Here is a 21,263-nt window from a genome sequence, read left to right as displayed (position 1 = left end):
ATGGTCTCGAACTCCTGACCTCAGGTGATCTGTCTGCCTCGGCCTCCCAAAGTGCTGGGATTACAAGCGTGAGCCACTGCGCCCGGCCAAATCAAGCAAATTTTAAGGAAAGATTAACCAACCTCAAAGTCATATGCGTACAGTTATTCGTACGGAAGCACTCAGTGCTGTGGGGCACAGAGCACGCTGATGCGCGTGTGGCGTGAAAGTTGCTCCCTCTGCAAGGATCGGCACCGTGGCATGGGACCAGCCACTCCAAAATGCCAGGACTCCTGTCCTGAGTCTGTAACCACTTTTATCTCTATTATAATTTATTCTCCCAGCCTACCTCCTCAGTATACTTTCTCTGATTTTTTTTTTTTTTTTTTGAGACGGAGTCTTGCTCTGTCGCCCAGGCTGGAGTGCAGTGGTGCTACCTTGGCTCACTGCAGGCTCCGCCTCCCGGGTTCACGCCATTCTCCTGCCTCAGCCTCCCGAGTAGCTGGGACTACAGGCGCCCGCCACCACACCCGGCTAATTTTTTTGTATTTTAGTAGAGACGGGGTTTCACCGTGTGAGCCAGGCTGGTCTCGATCTCCTGACTCGTGACCCGCCCGCCTCGGCCTCCCAAAGTGCTGGGATTACAGGCGTGAGCCACCACACCCGGCTCATTTTTTTGTATTTTTAGTAGAGACGGGGTTTTACCGTGTTGGCCAGGATGGTCTCGATCTCCTGACCTCGTGACCCGCCCGCCTCGGCCTCCCAATCTGATTCTTACTAGAACAACAACAACAACAACAAATTTCGCCTGTTCCCATAATTGTAATTCTTTGAGAGAAGTTTGGGAGTGTGGAGTAGAAAGATCCTATAGGCAGATGCAAGAGGAGAAAAAGTGCAGTCAAAGCATATCAAGAACAAACCCTCCAAACAGAGAGGGAAGGACGGTGCTCACGGTGGCGCCGGGGAGAGAAGCCCCAATTAACTGGGGCTCTGCACGCGTCTCTGGCCTTGGCAGGAAGGGAAGCTGGGGAGGAAGTGCGGGCTTCCTGCCATTCAGTGCCTGGCCTGCTCTGCTGAGGGTAGAGACGTGCCAACGACGAGGGTGCCAACGACAGAGTATGCTGGTGGTGGGGTCCTACAGCAAAGGGGTGGGCAGGTGACGTTCCCGACAGCTCTTCTGCTTGCCACACTCACTCCACTGTCACTTTTATTTCTTCTATTAATGGTCTGAAATTATGGTGACTGATTTCTTCAGGGTCTCATTCCTTCATTCTTACATGGATAAGCTCAATTTCATTAAATACATCTCTTAGAATATAAAATGAACTTCAAATATTACTGGACAGAAAGTTCAAATATTACTGGACAGGTTAAATGAGAGCCACCAAGCAGAGAGTGTGCACCTAAAGGTGGGCTTGCTGCCACAGAGTGCTCGCAACTGGGCCAGGGCCAGGTGCAGACATGGGCTGGTTTTGAACTCCACACTTTGAAGGATAAGACTGCAGCTTTGCAAACACAATCCTGTTTTTGTAGAGACAGGGTCCTGATCTGTTGCCGAGGGATGGGGTGCAGTGGTGCGATCATAGCTCACCGCAGCCTCGACCTTCCAGGCTCAAGTGATTCTCCAGCCCGGGCAGCTGGGACCACAGGCACCTGGCGCCATGCCCAATTCTGTTCATCTATCCTAGGAAAATTGAAGACTTTCTTGGCTCTGACTCCGTTTTCTCATCATTTTGCCTTGAAATCACTTTAGACTTGCAGGGAAGCTGCAGAAGCAGCGCAGACAGCCCCACGGCGCCGTCCAGCTCACCCGGGGCCACGGCGCCGTCCAGCTCTCCCGGGGCCACGGCGCCGTCCAGCTCACCCGGGGCCACGGCGCCCTCCAGCTCACCCGGGGCCATGGCGCCGTCCAGCTCACCCGGGGCCACGGCGCCCTCCAGCTCACCCAGGGCGACACTCCATGGAGACACAGACACGCACCGTGGCAGAGAAATGGTGTGGAGGTCCTGGTTTTTCTCAAATGTGCTTTTCCTGCCCAGGGCCCCACACAGGACCCCACACTGCTCTGGCCGTGATGTCTCCTGGGCTCTGTGATCTGGCCAGCGCCTCTGTCTCCCCGTCCTTAATGACCTGGCTGCTCCTCAAAGCTCCGGACATGTCTTTTTGGAATGCCCTTGATTTCGACTTGTCTGATGTCTTCTACTGATGACACTACTGGGGAGGATTTGTTGAGGAGACACGTGTCCCCTGCAGGACTCGACAGCAGGAGGTGTGGTGGCCTCTCTCATCCCTGGTGACAGGAACTGTGACCCTGGAGTTCCACTTCCCTTGGAAGACCTCGTGACAGTGGCTGCTGCCTTGGTGCCCCAGCGGGGCCTCCAACTGCCCTGGTTCCTTCACCATTTATAACTGGAATCCTCTGGTTGAGGAGGCGCTTTCTCTGCATACACACAGTGCAGGTGAAGATATGTGTGCTCTCTGGTTGAGGAGGCGCTTTCTCTGCGTACACATGGTGGAGGTGAAGGTATCTGTGTGCTCTCTGGTTGAGGAGGCACTTTCTCTGCGTACACACAGTGCAGGTGAAGATATCTGTGTGCTCTCTGGTTGAGGAGGCACTTTCTCTGCGTACACACAGTGCAGGTGAAGATATGTGTGCTCTCTGGTTGAGGAGGCACTTTCTCTGCGTACACACGGTGGAGGTGAAGATATCTGTGTGCTCTCTGGTTGAGGAGGCACTTTCTCTGCGTACACACAGTGCAGGTGAAGATATGTGTGCTCTCTGGTTGAGGAGGCGCTTTCTCTGCGTACACACAGTGCAGGTGAAGATATCTGTGTGCTCTCTGGTTGAGGAGGCGCTTTCTCTGCATACACACAGTGCAGGTGAAGATATGTGTGCTCTCTGGTTGAGGAGGCACTTTCTCTGCGTACACACGGTGGAGGTGAAGATATGTGTGCTCTCTGGTTGAGGAGGCACTTTCTCTGCATACACACGGTGGAGGTGAAGGTATCTGTGTGCTCTCTGGTTGAGGAGGCGCTTTCTCTGCGTACACACAGTGCAGGTGAAGATATCTGTGTGCTCTCTGGTTGAGGAGGCACTTTCTCTGCGTACACATGGTGGAGGTGAAGGTATCTGTGTGCTCTCTGGTTATCATCTAGTCATGCTGCTGTCTAGGTTGCTGTGCAGGGTGTTCAGTGCTAGCCCGTGGGAGGCTCAGCCTCTGACGCCGTCAGACCTGCCTCCCGCACCAGCCTCACTGATTCTTGTTCAGCAGTTCCTTACTTTTTTGCTCCACAAGAAGTTTCAGGCTCATCTTGTATTTCCCTTGCCTCAGCCCTGGAATTAACCCCTTCTCTAGGGCTCTGCGTGGTGGGGGACGGCACAGGGTCTCGTCCGCATAATCTGCAACACTGAGCATGCTCACTACCGCCTGGTTCCTGATTCTAGCCACTTGGTGTATGGCCTAGGACTGTGTGTGTTTACTAAGTCATGCTCACACATGTCCGCGTTTATTTCTTCATCTATTTATTTATCTCACAGAAACCACAAGCCCAAACTGATCTGGGCTTCAATCCAGCCCTTCATTTCTAACTTCGTCGCTAAGAGGGAGAAATCTGCTTCTCATTAGCTACCATGCATGGGCTTATTGATTCCTGTAAGAAGCAAATGCCAAACGCAGCCCACGGTTTGCAGTTCTTTTTGTCTTCAGCCTTACAGTGAACCACAGTCAAACGCCTTTCCCAAGGCCACTGAAAAGAGCTCCTTTCTTCCCAGCCCACAGTGTGGTTCTGCGGTTCACGGGCCGCTGTCTGCACTCCTCCTCCCTTCGCTCCATGCTGGTGCCGTCCAGTGGGCTCTGAGAGAGGCACGGTCAGGTGTCCGCCACCACCGCGCCAGACAGAGCAGCTTCCACACCCACACCCCCTCGGGATGCCTCTCCGGTCACCCTCTACACTCAAACCTTTAGCGACCACTGACGGGTCTCTTCCCTACAGTTCTGCACCTCCCAGGTGTCCGGTAAAAAGAATCAATACCAGCTTTCAAGTCTGGCTTCTGCTGCACAGCAAAATGCACAATGTATGATCCATCATGTCATGTGAGTCAGCAGTAACCCCTCATTGCTAAGCACAATCCCACTGCCCAGTGGCATGACACACAGGCTGGCCGTGTCCACTAGGGTGTCCTTCATCACACACAGGCTGTCCCCGTCCACGGAGATGTCCTTCCATCATGCGTGAGCTGTCCCCGTCCACGGAGATGTCCTTCCATCATGCGTGAGCTGTCCCCGTCCACGGAGATGTCCTTCCATCCACGCACGGGCTGTCCCCGTCCACGGACCTTCCATCCACGCATGAGCTGTCCCCGTCCACGGAGATGTCCTTCCATCACACACGGGCTGTCCCCGTCCACGGAGATGTCCTTCCATCCACGCATGGGCTGTCCCCGTCCACGGAGATGTCCTTCCATCACACACAGGCTGTCCCCGTCCACAGAGATGTCCTTCCATCCACGCACGGGCTGTCCCCGTCCACAGAGATGTCCTTCCATCACACACAGGCTGTCCCCGTCCACGGAGATGTCCTTCCATCCATGCATGGGCTGTCCCCGTCCACAGAGATGTCCTTCCATCCACGCATGGGCTGTCCCCGTCCACGGAGATGTCCTTCCATCACACATGGGCTGTCCCCGTCCACGGAGATGTCCTTCCATCACATACAGGCTGTCCCCATCCACGGAGATGTCCTTCCATCCACGCATGGGCTGTCCCCGTCCACGGAGATGTCCTTCCATCCACGCATGGGCTGTCCCCGTCCACGGAGATGTCCTTCCATCCACGCATGGGCTGTCCCCGTCCACGGAGATGTCCTTCCATCCACGCATGGGCTGTCCCCGTCCACGGAGATGTCCTTCCATCCATGCATGGGCTGTCCCCGTCCACGGAGATGTCCTTCCATCCACGCATGGGCTGTCCCCGTCCACGGAGATGTCCTTCCATCCATGCATGGGCTGTCCCCATCCACGGAGATGTCCTTCCATCCACGCATGGGCTGTCCCCGTCCACGGAGATGTCCTTCCATCCATGCATGGGCTGTCCCCGTCCACGGAGATGTCCTTCCATCCATGCGTGGGCTGTCCCCGTCCACGGAGATGTCCTTCCATCACACACGGGCTGTCCCCGTCCACGGAGATGTCCTTCCATCACGCATGGGCTGTCCCTGTCCACGGAGTTGTCCTCCATCCACGCATGGACTGTCCCTGTCCACGGAGATGTCCCTCCATCCACGCATGGACTGTCCCTGTCCACGGAGATGTCCTTCCATCACGCATGGGCTGTCCCCGTCCACAGAGATGTCCTTCCATCACGCGGGAGCTGTCCCTGTCCACGGAGATGTCCTTCCATCCACGCATGGGCTGTCCCTGTCCACGGAGACATCCTTCTGCCCACTGGCTGAAGGGCACAAGGTTGTTTCCAGCTTCTGGCAGTTATGACAGTGCTGCTGTGAACATTCATATATAGGATTTAGTATGAATCTAAGTTTTCATTTCTCTTGGAGAAATACCTAGGAACAGGACTACTGGGTAAATATATGTTTACCTTTGTAAGAAATGCCCAAACTGTCTTCCGAAGAGGCTGTATCATTCTCCCTTCACCCTAGCAGTGAAGGGGAGTCTCTGCTGCTCTGGACCCTCCCCAGCCTTTCACATTGCTGGTATTTCGGCTGTTCTAGCACGGGTGGGTACACGGCATCTCACGGTGGCTTCAACTTGCAGTTCCCTGATGAAAATGGCACTGAGCATCTTCACAGGCTTCCTTGCCATCTGTGGATTATCTCTGGGGTGGTGTCCGTTAACATCTTCTGTCTACTTTAAAAACTGGGTTGTTCTCTTGTTGAATTTTGGGGGTTTCTTATATACTATAGAAACAACTCCTTTATCAAAAGTGTGACATGCAAATATTTCCTTCTAGGCTGTGGCTTGTTTTTTCATTAACAGTGTCATTCACAGAGAAAAACTTTTTTTTTTTTTTTTTTTTGGAGACAAGGTCTCGCTCTGTCACCCAGGCTGGAGTGCAGTGGCTCAATCACAGCTCACTGCAGCCTCCAACTCCTCAGCTCAAGCAATCCTTCCACCTTAGCCCCCTGAGCAGCTGGGACTATAGGCACACAGCAACCACCATGCTCAGCTCATTTTTTTCTATTTTTTGTAGAGACACGGTCTCACTATATTGCCCAGACTGGTATTGAACTTCTGGACTCAAGTTATCCTCCTGCTTCAGCCTCCCAAAGTGATGGTATTACAGGCATGATAAGCCACTGCACCTGGCCAAAACTTTTAAATTATGGTAAAGTCTAATTTATTATTTTTTTCCTTTAAGGATCATGATTTTTATCTCATGATTAAAAACTCTTTGCTTAACCCAAGGTCATGCATATTTTGTGTGTATTTTCTTCTGAAAGGTTTATAGCTTTACATATAGGTCAAGGGTCCACTTTGGGTGGATTTTCACATGAAGTGTGAGGTGGAGGTTGTGGGTCTGTTGCTCATGGCCGGCGAATTGTCCCAACAGCTGCAGACACAACTCTTCTCCTTCTGATTTCCTCTCATGTTTGCCAAAGATCATCTGACAGATGTGATGTATTTCTGGGCTCTCTTTTCTGTTCCACTGATCTTTTTGTCTATCCTTTTGACAATAATACATTGTCTAACTGATTACTATTTTACAGTAAGTCTTGGAATCAGGTAGTGTGTTTTCCAACTCTGTTCTTTTTCTAAATTATTTTGGCAATTCGAGTTCCCTTGCCTTTCCATATAAATTCTAGAGTGAGCTTGTCAATGTGAAGCAACACTGAGGCTCTCAATCCATGAACATCTAATTGAGGCTCAATCCAGGAACATCTATTTACGCCTCCCAACCCAGGAACATCTGTTTACGCCTCTCATTCCAGGATCATCTGTTTACGCCTCCCAATCCAGGAATATCTGTTTACGTCTCTCAAACCATGAACATCTGCTTACGCCTCTCAATCCAGGAATATGGGTTTACGCCTCTCAATCCATGAACATCTGTTTATGCCTCCGAATCCAGGAACATCTGTTTATGTCTCTCAATCCAGGAACATCTGTTTACGTCTCTCAAACCATGAACATCTGTTTATGCCTCTCAATCCAGGAATATGGGTTTACGCCTCTCAATCCATGAACATCTGTTTATGCCTCCGAATCCAGGAACATCTGTTTATGTCTCTCAATCCAGGAACACCTGTTTACGTCTCTCAACCCATGAACATCTGTTTACGTCTCTCAATCCATGAACATCTGTTTACGTCTCTCAATCCATGAACATCTGTTTACGTCTCTCAATCCATGAACATCTGTTTATGTCTCTCAATCCATGAACATCTGTTTATGCCTCCGAATCCAGGAACATCTGTTTACGCCTCTCAATCCAGGAACATCTGTTTACGCCTCTCAATCCATGAACATCTGTTTACGTCTCTCAATCCATGAACATCTGTTTACGTCTCTCAATCCATGAACATCTGTTTACGTCTCTCAATCCATGAACATCTGTTTATGCCTCCGAATCCAGGAACATCTGTTTATGTCTCTCAATCCAGGAACATCGGTTTACGCCTCTCAATCCATGAACATCTGTTTACGTCTCTCAATCCATGAACATCTGTTTACGTCTATCAATCCATGAACATCTGTTTACGTCTCTCAATCCATGAACATCTGTTTATGCCTCCGAATCCAGGAACATCTGTTTATGTCTCTCAATCCAGGAACATCTGTTTATGCCTCTCAATCCAGGAACATCTGTTTACGTCTCTCAATCCAGGAACATCTGTTTACGTCTCTCAATCCATGAACATCTGTTTATGCCTCCGAATCCAGGAACATCTGTTTATGTCTCTCAATCCAGGAACATCGGTTTACGCCTCTCAATCCATGAACATCTGTTTACGTCTCTCAATCCATGAACATCTGTTTATGCCTCCGAATCCAGGAACATCTATTTACGTCTCTCAATCCAGGAACATCGGTTTACGCCTCTCAATCCATGAACATCTGTTTACGTCTCTCAATCCATGAACATCTGTTTACGTCCCTCAGTCCATGAACATCTGTTTACGTCTCTCAATCCATGAACATCTGTTTATGCCTCCGAATCCAGGAACATCTGTTTATGCCTCTCGATCCAGGAACATATGTTTACGCCTCTCGATACAGGAACATCTGTTTACGCCTCTGGATACAGGAACATCTGTTTACGCCTCCCATTCCAGGAACATCTGTTTACGCCTCCCATTCCAGGAACATCTGTTTACGCCTCCCATTCCATGAACATCTGTTTACGTCTCTCAATCCAGGAACATCTGTTTATGCCTCTCAATCCATGAACATCTGTTTACGCCTCCCAATCCAGGAATATGGGTTTACGCCTCTCAATCCAGGAACATCTGTTTACGCCTCTCAAACCATAAACATCTGCTTACGCCTCTCAATCCAGGAATATGGGTTTACGCCTCTCAATCCATGAACATCTGTTTATGCCTCCGAATCCAGGAATATCTGTTTATGTCTCTCAATCCAGGAACATCTATTTACGCCTCTCTACACTTGATCTTAGCCAAAAGGCCGAGAAGCGATGTATTTACGTCTCTCAATCCAGGAACATCTGTTTACGCCTCTCAATCCATGAACATCTGTTTATGCCTCCCATTCCAGGAACATCTGTTTACGTCTCTCAATCCAGGAACATCTGTTTACGCCTTTTACAGTTTCTTTCCTCAGTGTTGTTGGTTTCCAGCACACAGATCTTGCATGTATTTTGTTAGAGGTACACTTCATGTCTCACTTTCTTGTATTATTATAAATGCTTAAATGTATTATTATAAATGTTTACAAATTTTTTCAAACCCCAATTATTCATTGCTAGTGTACAGAATCAAAATGATTTTGAAAAATTATTCCTTGTATCCTGAAACTTTATGAAGTTTACAAGTATAGGAGGTTGTATGTGTGTGGATTCCTTGGAATTTTCTACATAGAAAATTATAGCATCCACAAACAGAGATATTTTTATTTCCTCCTTCCTAATCTCAATGTTTTAAATTTCCTTTTATTGTCTTATTCACTATTATTTTGAAAAGAATATAAGTATACAAATATACATTTCAAAAGATAAAACCATTTGAGAGTATTCTACAGAAAATAAAAAATAGTGAAGGGGTCCGAATGGTTCAATACCTAATGGCACCAAAGATTTCATGAAGAACTGTATATTACCTACTTGATATCTTTACAATTAGCACAACTACAAATCAAATGTCTCTGGAGTTAGCTGGTAATGTAAGATTATGAATTGGTAACAAAATTCACAGCCACAGTCTGAGATATTTTGGGACCACGTGAGCTGGCTCAGTTAACCAGGGTCACCTTACTAGTCCTGATGCCTGGATCTTGGAGTAACTAGCTTCTCTAAGCGGTTACACACCATTCAGAATGAATGAAGACATGTGCAGAGTTAGGAGAGAGATGAGTAGGTCAGTTTCCCGTCTTACTGGCATCCAGAAAATTAAGTGCCTGAACTCATCGTGAGTAAAGTTTAATAATTCAAAGCAGAATTTGAGCTTCAAAAGAACAACAAAATAGTGTTGCAAATATACCATTTTCTGTAAAGAATAAAAGCTACATAGTTTTAGGAAAGCGAAGGAAATCCTGACTCTTGGTTTAACTGATTCATTCACTGCCTCATTTGTTTATCAAATACTTACTTAACAGATACTGTGTCGACGCGTGGCTCAGGCCATCGAGACACAGCAGGGGACAAATGTTTATACTTGAGGTTGGCTAACTCATTAGGACAATAAGTGAGATTTATAATGCGTGCCTTATTTGTACTTTTAGATTATAAAGACTGGTTATCAAATACACATAAAAAAGAGGAGATTTTCTTTCCAACTGAGTCTTCTCCTGTGTGCAGGGAATGCATGCCTTGCCTCCCTGGCTCGCCTCTGAAGGTATTTTATAAATTTACGGTGACCTGAGATATGTGACTCAGAACTGACTGGACCGGCACTCACCGGTCAGCCACTCACATTTCAGTCCGCGGCCCTTTATGCTGTTGTTACTCACATTGCAGGCTGCGGCCCTTTATGCTGTTGTTACTCACACTGCAGGCTGTGGCCCTTTATGCTGTTGTTACTCACACTGCAGGCCGCGGCCCTTTATGCTGTTGCTCTATGCCACTGATTCACTGCTTTCTCATCCTGACTAGAATACAGACTTGTTGAGAGCAGGGCTATGTTGTCCTACATCGCAGGAGCTTGAGCCGACGGACTGGGGACTTGGTGTCCACTGACACTGACCGGTGTGGATAAACTGCGTTGGCACATCCAGTCTCCAGCTGCCCCGATCATCAGACAACAACGCAGAGTGCTGCAGTCTGCGCTACCTTGGCGAACTGTTCAGAAGGAACAGAAAGCTTCAAAATAGTTCTTTAGCTTCAATAAGAAAAAATAACTAAATTAACTTTAGTGGCTCAGTACTTTAGTGCTATTTTCTTTTCAAAGAATTTGAAGTGTAGTAGATTTTTTAAAAAGTTACAATGCAGATAAGATGTTGAAGAAAAGAAGCTTAGAGAAAATGAGTGACTGCATTCTTGACCAAAAAAAAAAAAAAAAAAAAAAATGTAGGGATGGTGACCTGACTTTAGGATACTAAAACATTCTAAATTGTTGCTCACCTTAACAAAAACGGAAATTTAATACCCTTAATGAGATCCAACACAATCAGAAGTGAACAGGGTTCAACGGCACCAGTAACACAGAACTTACGGATTCCATGGCCACAGTTACGGATAATTAGCTGCTCCGTCAGACACCTGTGGCCCTATGAACCTCTTGTTACTAGAGCCATCTAGATATCCACAAAGAAAGAGACTGGTGGGTACAATCTAAATCCTTGAAAACAGTAAAAACGTGTTACTGCCCCACTCCAATAGCCGGTCAAGATGGCTGTGGCATGACAGTCCTATGACAAGTTTCTCCCAGCACAGTGATCCGGGAGCACCGGCTGGGGCTACAAGACCCCTGGTGACCTCTGCCCTGCTTGCGTGCCGGTTTCCTAGAGTTGAGGGTAGCGCATCGAGGTTTACGTTCGTACATGAAAAGCTTGTTCCCGTATGTTTGTAAGGCAGCATTTAGGTAAACATTTTTAGAGTCTCTGGGAATGAGGAAATGCATATGCTACTAAAATGATCATTATTCACACTAGCTTCCCGAAGTTTTTGGATCTTTGCTCCTTACTCTGCTGTACTTTATCACAATGGTTTCATCAGTTTAAGATACTTAAGCGGTCTTGCTTCTAGTTATAGTAGGTGTGACCTGGGACGATGTTTCCCAGTAGTCACGATGATGCCACCATGATAATAATGCTTGGTATTTATATTTCATGTGATACTGGTGAACTAGCTTTATTTGTCTTGATTATAACAGTAATGAGAATTCTTTATTTTTTTCAAGAAACTTTAAAGTCTTTATTTCATTAGACCATTTCAATAACATCAAGAAATCAAAAAGTTAACATGACTTACCCAGCACCTCTCTGGCTAATGAGTGGTTATAGCTGGACTAGAGTCTAGTTTGTCAGTGGTTAGCTGGATAAGAGTCTAGCTTGTTAGTGGTTAGCTGTATTAGACAGAGTATCGTTTGTTAGTTACTAGTTAGACAGGAGTCTAGTTTCTCAGTTTGTGGTTAGCTAGGTAAGAATCTAGTTGGTTAATTAGTGGTTAGCTGGACTAGAATCTGTTTGCTAGGTAGTCATTAGCTTTCTTTTTTAATGCCTAATCTAATTCTTTCTTTACCATACAGCTACTGCTTTAAAAATCTGAGTTGATAATTTCAGACACCTGTCATTTATCGATTGTAAATCTAAATTTAATTGCGGTTAGTGGATTTTGTTTTCAATGTTGGTTCAAAACAGCTAGCTTTGTGGAAAATACCAGAGTTACCATGATTTGTGTCTGCAGAGCTGAGCCTCTCTTCTACCCCGTATCCTTACATGTTCTATGCTATAAAATATGCTGTCGTAAAGAATATGATAAATTCAAAGCCTCCTTTAATCCTAACAGAGCACAGTTTTAAGCCAAATAAATCCATCTTTCTCAGAGTTTCAGGTGACTGAAGTTTTCTGGGGTGGATTTTTTTCTTGGTGACATCACTGCAAAAATAGTCTATGGACCCTAGGGACAGACACATGTTATCACTTTTCAGGGATAATTCTGAAATCCACAACTACTGACAAACTTGGAAATACACAGGAAACATGCAGCCCATGGGTTCCCCAGCTTTGGAATGCTATTTCTGCAGCAGGTGCAGTGACGCTGTCCGGGGGAGCCTTTCTACAGAAATTACACAGTGAGATCTTCTCTGACATTTGGTGAGCTCACTTCACAAAAGTTCCACAAATGGTTAGAACATCTTTTACAATTCTAATTGTATGTATGATATTAGAGCTTTATTGCAAACATTTGAGAAATTTTTTTCCCTGAGATATTTTTCCCCTTTTGAAGTTTAACTCAAAGAGAAAATGCCAACAACAATTAGGAGACATAAAAAACATCTTCAAGGACAGAGAATCGTTTTTCACAAAATGCCTGGAAATGCCTCCTGACTGGCCTGTTTCTCACTCGTGTAAAATGCTAGATGTGGGTGCTAGTCGTGAGGCAGACAGCCTGCCTGAGGCCCGTACCTTGGTGAGGTCCTTGTACAGCTCCGGGTAGAGCATCGCCATCTCTGGCTTCACGTCCTGGTCCAGCACTAAGGAGAACACTGGGAACATGGTGTATATGGTGGCATACCTGCAAGACCAAGAACGGAGTGCAATGGGCCTGAGAAACTTCTACCACACAGCTAGAAACAGACCTCTGGATTAGAGGTCACAGCTTCAAACACACCAAAAAATACTCCACAAAAACCAACAAAGTAAGTTGGCAACCAAGTAAGATGATTGCGGAGACTGAGTATTTATCTCAGAGCACAGTAGCATGTTCTATAAGTCACAAATGCTTATGGGTAGAAGAATGATTTTTAAAAATGTTTACCTTTCTATGTTGAGATCATTGTAGACTCACATGCAGTTGTCACGAATAGCACCGAGATCTTATGTGATCTTTACCCAGTTCTCCCAATGGTAACATCTTAGATAACTGTAGTGTGAACCTCACCACCAGGATCCACACGGACACCTCCAGACCCAGAGCACCCCTCACACAGGGTCCCTCACACGGACACCTCCAGACCCAGAGCACCCCTCACACAGGGTCCCTCACACGGACACCTCCAGACCCAGGGCACCCTTCACACAGACACCTCCAGACCCAGAGCACCCCTCACACAGGGTCCCTCACACGGACACCTCCAGACCCAGGGCACCCCTCACACAGACACCTCCAGACCCAGAGCACCCCTCACACAGGGTCCCTCACACGGACACCTCCAGACCCAGGGCACCCCTCACACAGACACCTCCAGACCCACAGCACCCCTCACACAGGGTCCCTCACACGGACACCTCTAGACCCAGGGCACCCCTCATACAGGCTCCCTCACACAGACACCTCCAGACCCAGGGCACCCCTCACACAGACACCTCCAGACCCAGAGCATCCCTCACACAGGGTCCCTCCTGCGGCTGCTCTGTAGCTGCAACCACTTCCCTCTGCTGCCTCTTCCCTAATCCCTGGCCACCATGAATCCGTTCCCCATCTCTAATCTGGTCATTTCAAGAATGCTATGCAAATGGAATGCTATGCAAATGGAACTGTACAGCAGGTTAACTTCGGGGACTGGCGTCTTTTACACAGCGCAGTTCTCTGGAGATTCATCTAGGTTGCTGCTGTGTCAGTAGCTTATTTCTTTCTATTGCTGACTACTATTTTGTGGCAGGCAAATGAACCACAGTGTGCTTAACCACTAAGTTACATCTGGGTTAGTCCTAGTTTTTGATCACAAATAAAACTGCTGTAAATACTCACTGCACAGGTTTTTTGGTGAAGTTTCCATTTATTTTGGACAGGAGTGCCGAGTGAGATGGTATAAACGCCCAGGAGCGTGAGTGCTAGGACATCTTCCAGATGGTAGGATTTACACTCCTACAGCAATATAAGAGCTATCCAGTTTCTGTGACTCTTCCTCACAATTCTGGCAGGCGTGAGGCGGAGCATCCTGTGGTCTAACCTGGTCTCTGTGGCTGACGATGCGCGCATCATTTCACCGGCTTGCTTGTGGTCTGTGCGTCCCCTCACACACAGGGTGGCCGTCTCTGCGCCTTCTGTCCTTTTCCTAACTGGACTGCTCCTTCATGGCTGAGCTTGGAGAATCTTTAAGCACTGCTGGACACGAGTCTTGCCAACACCCCCTTTCCTTTCCGGAAGCGGCCGTCACTGGCTGCAGCGTGCCGTGCCCATGAGGCCTTTCTCCGGCACTTGAGTCCCTCTGCCTGCAGGGTTTCCAGTCATCCCCAACGGACCCCGTCTCCTCACTGGCTGCTTTCAATGGGTTTGTCTCTGGTTTTCATCAGTTTGATTATGATTATCTTGGTGTGAATTTGACTGTCCTGTTCAGGGTTTGCTTACCTTCTTGAATCTATACATTTATGTCTTTTGCCAAATCTGGGAGGTTTTCACCTTTATTCCTTCAAGTAAGTTCCTAGCCCTGCCCTGTCTCTTCTCCCCTGGAGCTCCCACGGCACAAACGGTAGAATTACCATCTTGCTGCCCCTGAGGCTCGGATCCATTGTTTCCAGTCAGTTTTCTCTCTTGTTCAGATTGAGGACTTTCTGTTTTTCTGTCTTCCAGTTCACTGCATCCTCCCTCTGTCCCTTCTATTTTGCTGCTGAGCCCAGTCACGGCATTTTTTTTTGTCTGGGTTATTTCTCATCTCTAAGATTTTCATTTGGTTCTGCTCTGTATCTTGTCTGCTGGGCTGTTCTATTTTGCCATTTGCTCCCAGTATGTTGGTAATGACTGTTTCCCAGTCTTTGTCAGAGAATTCTAGCATCTCTGCCATCTCAGGGCTGGCTTCTATTGACTGTCTTTTTTCCATTCACCTTGAAATCTTCCTGGTTCTTGGTATGGCAAGGGACTCTGATGGAAACCCCTGACATTCCGGGTAAAGACTGAATTTTCTGAAGGGTGCTGACCCTGCTCTGGTGGGGAGAGGAGGGCGCTGTTTTTGCTGCTGTGCAGGGACAGGGGTTAAGGCTCCCCATGCGGCCTCCGCCGACACTGAGGGGCTCATTACCCCTTCACTGGGGATGCAGTCCTGCCTCCTCCCATTCCATCACCCTGTAGATGCCGGGTGCATCGCTGCATCTCGTGAAGTGGCACTTTCAGCTCTCCACTTGCCTTTTTGGGGAGGGGGAGGTGGGCACAGCCCTTCCCTGGTGTCTGGCTGGAGTAGAGTGACGATCATCTGAAAGCCATCTGTCTTCCTGGTGCCCCTTTCGTGGACCCACGGTTGGAGAGGCTGGGACCTCGCTGGGACTTTCAAATTTTAAATTTCTGCACCCATGGGCGTTTCCAGGCTGCCGGCTCCTTCAGCTCCAGCTGCTGGAAAACCCGGGGAGCTCCTGCCGCCTCGCCCCTTGCCCCCTCTGTTCACCTCGCTCTCCACTCAGAGCCTTCTGTTTCCAGCTGAACTTAGCAGAAGGAGCAGGGAGGAACCCATCTACCTCACCTCCCACCGTCCTGGAAGTGGAGCTGGGCCGGAAGTGGGGCTGGGTTTTTTTTTTTTTTTTTTTTTGAGACACGGTCTCACTCTGTGGCCCAGGCTGGAGTACAATGGTGCAATCATGACTCACTGCAGCCTTGACCTCCTGGGCTCAGCTGATCCTCTCACCTCAGCCTCCTGAGTAGCTAGGACCACGGGTGTGTACCACCATGCCCGGCTAATGTTCTCCTGTAGAGACAGGGTCTCACCATGTTTCCCAGGCTGGTCTCACACTCCTAGTCTCAAGAAATCTTCCCAACTCGGCCTCCCAAAGTGCTGGGATTACAGGCATGAGCCACTGCACTTGGCTGGGGTTTTTTTTGTTGTTGTTAAATGACATTGTCACCTATGAGAACGCATTCTCATAGTTATCTCAAGTTGGGAAAGTTACCCCGTGGCAGAGAACCAGAAACACCCATGACACCACGTTATATTTTAGCCTTGAAACATGCGGATACCTAAAGGCTATATTCTGTTTTAATATGACTGAGATTCCACGGTCACTAAATGCAGACCGTTCTATTTTTAAAACTATTGTAGGTTCTATATGAAACATTTTCTTCTAAGGTACTTTTAGTCTATTTCACATCATTCTGTTTTCTTGATGAGTTACTGCTGGGCACTAAATATCTACATGCTTAGAGAACTCTATCCAGAAATTCAATCTTTCTTTATTACGTTAAACTTGTACAACACTGTTGTACTTCCCTCGAAATCTTTAATTACTTTTGTTAACTTTCTTTGAACAACCCCTCCCTATCTCTTCAACCTTTAACAACAAAAACCCCATTGCTGCCTCCTTTTCATAAACCTACTTTCTTGAGGTATAACTTTCAGCATGTGATGAATCTTGACAAGTGTCATGGAACCGCCGTGTGACCATGACACGGAGCATCTCCGTCACCCCCAAGGAGGAGGCCTGTGATGCGCCAGGTGGGAGACCCCTGCCTCCCTCGCTGCCGTTGAGTCTCACATAAATGGCTGCTCCCCGCAGGCTAACACCTGGCTATTCTCTCTGGGTGCTCTCCGCTCTCTGCGAGTGGGTCTCTCCGGGCCAGCGGTGTCAGGGCTCGCCCACCTTGCCGAGCGTGTCCTCTGCTTTCTCTGTGCTGCAGGCCAGCGTCTCACACTATGGACACAGTGCAGCTCTTCCACCCCCTGGTGGATGGCCGTTGGTGTTTTCCCAATCTGTGGAGATCACAGCTGAAGCGGTGAGAGTCCTGCTGCTGGTCTGCGTGGAAGCTCCCAGTCTGTGGAGATCACAGCTGAAGCGGTGAGAGTTCCTGTGTCGGTTTGCGTGGAAGCTCCCAGTCTGTGGAGATCACAGCTGAAGCGGTGAGAGTCCCTGTGTTGGTTTGCATGGAAGCATGAGTGTTTTCCTTTTTCCTGGGTGAACACTGAGGAGGGAGGTTGCTGGGGCATGGGGCAGCAAATTTTTAATTTCATAAAAACTGCCAGCCTGCTTTCTGGAGTGGCTGGACCAACTGCACTCTCGCCAGCAGTGCCACCCTGCTGCCCGCCTGCCAAAACGCCACTCGGCCTTTCGGCCTGGCCTCCGTGGTAGCAGAGCCTTAACTCTCTCTGTGGCTTAAATTTATCTTTCCTGGTAACTAATGATGTTAAATACATTTTCTTGTGCTTACTGACCATTCTTATGTCTTCTTTTGTGATGAATGTTCAAATCTTTCATCTTAAAAACAAAACTGAGTTGTTTGTCTGATCGTTGAGTTGAAGATATGTACTGAAAGTATTTTATTCTTGTCTGCCTTTTTACTTGATTAGTACTATGTTTAGAAGAGCAAAAACTTAATTTTTATGAAGTCCATCATGTCAGTTTATTCTCCATGCATCACGATGTTCATGCTTAGGAAGTCTGTGCCAATCTGGGCACAGGTTGGGGGGCCCTAGAACCCACCAGAGCCTGGCCCTCCTCTGAGATTTGCACACACTGAAGTTTACTCTGACAAACTTCACAGCAGGTACAAGGACTCTTGAAACACAGAGGTTTCGAGGCCCTCTGGCTGTTGAAACAGAGGTTTTGAGGCCGTCTGGCTGTTCGTTCTAGACGTGGGAGAGTTGTTTCTCTTCTCTGAGGCATCCCTGTCCCCAGCTTCTTATCCAATGTCTGAAAACATTTGTTTCATGTGTTTTCTTGTGTTTTGCATTTGATTAGGCTTGGAAGATAAATCTGTTTATCACGGCTGGAAGCAGAAGTTCTCAAGACCCTCTCTGATAAACCCACAGAGCCTCCCGTTCCTGCAGGTCTGGACACGGCTCCCCAATGGACCTGCCTGTGCTCCTCCTGCCCAGAGCTCTCTCTCGGAATGTCATGCACCTTCCTGGTGCTCAATTAAGGTTCAATCTGACTTTAACGAGAGCACTCACAGGCTATCCATCTGAGTCACTAGCAAGGGTAAAAGAAGACCCACACCCAGGAATGGCTGCTATGACGTGGCGCTGTGTGTGAGGTCCTCGCCGGCAGCTGCCAGAATCTCTGGGGAGACAGACACCTCTGGCCAGTTCAGACTAGCTTTTCCCAAAGCATTTTCGTGGAACATGAGTTGTGGGCTCATGAGATCAGAAGTCTCTCTCAGAGCCTCCAACTTGCCAAAGTGCACAATGCTGCACCCTACAGAGGTTCCCCATGAGGACTTGGCCTAGGAGCTCTCTTTCTGGGGGAGGGCATGGCATTCCCCAGGCCTGCTTGGGGGGCAAGGGCAGGGTAGGCTTGGGGGTCACAGGAGCCTCCCCAGGCTGTCCTGTCTCTTCCAGCCCCTCCTGCTGCCCCATCCCCCATCCCCCTAGGCTTCCCCATCACCACCTTTGCAGCCCCCATGGTCCCTGGTCCCTCCCTGGGTTTCCCTGCTGTGCACTGAGTATGCCTAGTCCTTCCTGCTCCTGGGGCCTCTTGCTTCAGGAAAGTCACCTGGGCCAACAGTTCCCTCCAGAGCTGATGAAATGAATGCAGATGAAAACCATATTTGTGGAATTAAATTCTATCAACTGTCCTCTAGGTTCTAGAGCCAGTTTATCATAGACATGATTTTGTCCTAGTTAGATGTTATTTTGTAAAAACATCATGTTGGTTTTTGTTCAATTCTTGGTATTTATTTCCTAGGTGAAGGCAAACTCATTATTTATTTTCAAAGAAGCTTAACTAAAGGCATCGCCCCTCCAAAGCTCCCACCTAACCCAATTCAGAGTATGAGTGCTTAAGAAAGTCACAGATGTTTCTTTTGTGACGGACACTCAGAGTTACTTTACATGAAGCCCATTATAAAGAAGAGCTGTAGGAAGAGGAGCTGGGGACGCTGCAGAGCACTCGGGCTGTGAGGCAGGCACAGGCCTCACTAACTCAAGCAGTAGTTCTTTAAAGAATAATCTCCATGGTCCCCCACATTTTCCTTTTCATGTTTCAAATCCATGATTTTTAAAATATGAAAGAAGGTGAGAAGGGTTATGCTTTTCTATGACTTCCAAGGAAGAAACACACTGTTCAAACTCAAGATGCAATCAGTATTACTGTGCCAATTCTGTATTATTTAAAAGTAACTAGGCTGGACGAAGAGGCTCATGCCTGTAATCCCAACACTTTGGGAGGCTGAGGCAGGTGGATCATTTGAGGTCAGGAGTTCGAGACCACCCTGGTCAACATGGCAAAACCCCGTCTCTACTAAAAATATACAAAAATTAGCTGGGCGTGGTAGCACATGCCTGCAATCCCAGCTACTTGGGAGGCTGAAGGAGGAGAATCACTTGAACCTAGGAGGCAGAGGTTGCAGCGAGCTGAGATGACACCACTGCACTCCAGCCTGGGTGACACAGCAAGACTCTGTCTCAAAAAAAAAAAAAAAAAAAGCAACTAATGTAATAATTACTGTAAATATGTAGGCAATGGGAAAACTTATTTAAAAAGAGTTAGCACTTATTGTACCTTTAGGATTTTTCACCTTTGTTTGAAGTACTATAGGAAACAGTACTGGAATTCACGGAAAGCTGAGAATATTAGCACAAATCCTACCACCATTTCCATCAACTGTATGGGCTATGATGGTTGGTAGGTTGCTGGGACATTCTTTGGTCATGTAGAGACATGAAATAAGGTTCAAGTTGACACCATGGATGCACAGTGCTGTCCTGTGCTACCTCATACTGGGGCTGAGGGAGCCTCAGTGGCCAGGAGAGCCCAGGGCCGATGACGGCGCTTTCCTTGTGGGCCACAAAAAGAGAGTCTGCAATGCTTACGATCATGGGGGTTATTCCCTGAGTGATTATGGCAGGCAAGGGCCTAAAACAGAGGCACTTGTGCCAAGATGAAGGGCTAGGGGTGAGAGAAGCCTGAAGATACCTGCGAAGGTTTCCCTAGGCTCTTACCTACTTTATTCAAAGTGATTTTTAAGACCACAGGACAGGCTGCTGCTATCTTGGGAGGAACAGTGCTAACATATGCAGGCGAAGGACGTGGAGTCCGAGGCAGGTGCCCCAGGAGTCTTGGTAGCTGTGAGCCCCACAGCTCAGCTGTCCTGAGGCTTGGGGTGGGGGGCCTAGAATCCGCCAGAGTCTGGCCCTCCTCTGAAATTCGCATGCACTGAAGTTCACGCTGACAAACTCACGGCAGGTACGAGGACCCGATATACCTTGTGCCTCGTCCTTGTAGAGCACACAGGAGAATAGGACGCTAACTGGTAATACAACTGCGCAGCCTGGGGGTGTGAAGGTGCATGGTGGGGGGGGGTGCGGGGCCTCCCAGGGAAGCAAGGACAATGGGGACATCTGGCAGTGGTCTAGACCAAGGGGACATCATGTGTGGAGGCCAGAGGACAGAGAGGACCTGAAGACTGGAGACGGAGGGAAGGCAGAGACCCAAGTGCCGCTCTGTGCATGCTCCTTGGACGGCTCAGGATGACGGGGGCGCCTCTCAGTGATTCTAACTCAGGAAAAAGGTGACTTAAGAGGACCTCACATGTTTAACAAAAACCTAACACACGCACAGACTGATATTTCCCTGTATTTTGCTAAAATTGTGAGGAACTCCTGGGATTCAGGGAGCTGTCGAGTGAAACGGTGTTTAGACTGCGGACTAGAAACAGCTATGCAGGGAGAAAGGACTCTGTTTCTCTGTGGACCTGGGGTAAGCTCAGTGGCTGCGTGACGGTGAGGAGCAGCACCCGGCGCCAGCCCCTGACAACTCAGGTCTGAGCTGGGCCTCCCACGGGTGAGTTCCTGAGCTCTCTGGGTCTCTCACTTTTCTCACACATGAAGTGGGGACAAGGTGAGGATGAAAGCACGTTCAACGCCGAGAGCATCGAGGCCAGTGGCTGTTACTATTCAAGTATTTTCTGAGACTCTTTGTGGAGTGGAACCTGGTTAAGGTGGGCATGAGCTTTGCAGAGGTCAGGGAGGTCAGCAGCAGATGAGAGGCTGCTTTTAGTTTGCTGCCAACACCAACAGTCACACTGATTTCATTTCTAGTCATAACCACAGAGGAGGAGGAAAAGAGAAATTCC

The 21,263-nt window shown here is 48.2% G+C and overlaps 1 protein-coding gene across 6 annotated transcripts in view; it reads right to left on the bottom strand.

Moving 5' to 3' along the window:
• The window catches only part of ATP9B (ATPase phospholipid transporting 9B (putative)), a 322,333-nt gene that overhangs the window by 8,824 nt on the left and 292,246 nt on the right, over positions 1-21,263 (bottom strand). For 4 of the 6 annotated variants that reach the window (XM_008952694.5, XM_003827309.6, XM_063597385.1 and 1 more), the window contains one exon: positions 12,737-12,845. In XM_008952694.5, coding sequence (XP_008950942.2) covers positions 12,737-12,845 — 109 coding nt within the window. Of the gene's footprint in view, positions 1-11,511; positions 12,228-12,736; positions 12,846-21,263 lie in introns of those variants that run through there. The other 2 variants (XM_055102570.2, XM_063597384.1) reach the window with 2 other exon arrangements.

The sequence above is a fragment of the Pan paniscus genome, chromosome 17 (assembly GCF_029289425.2).
Source record: "Pan paniscus chromosome 17, NHGRI_mPanPan1-v2.0_pri, whole genome shotgun sequence".
Lineage (NCBI taxonomy): Eukaryota > Metazoa > Chordata > Mammalia > Primates > Hominidae > Pan > Pan paniscus.
The sequence above is the reverse complement of the archived record's forward strand: the minus strand, read 5'-3'. Positions and strand labels throughout refer to the sequence as shown.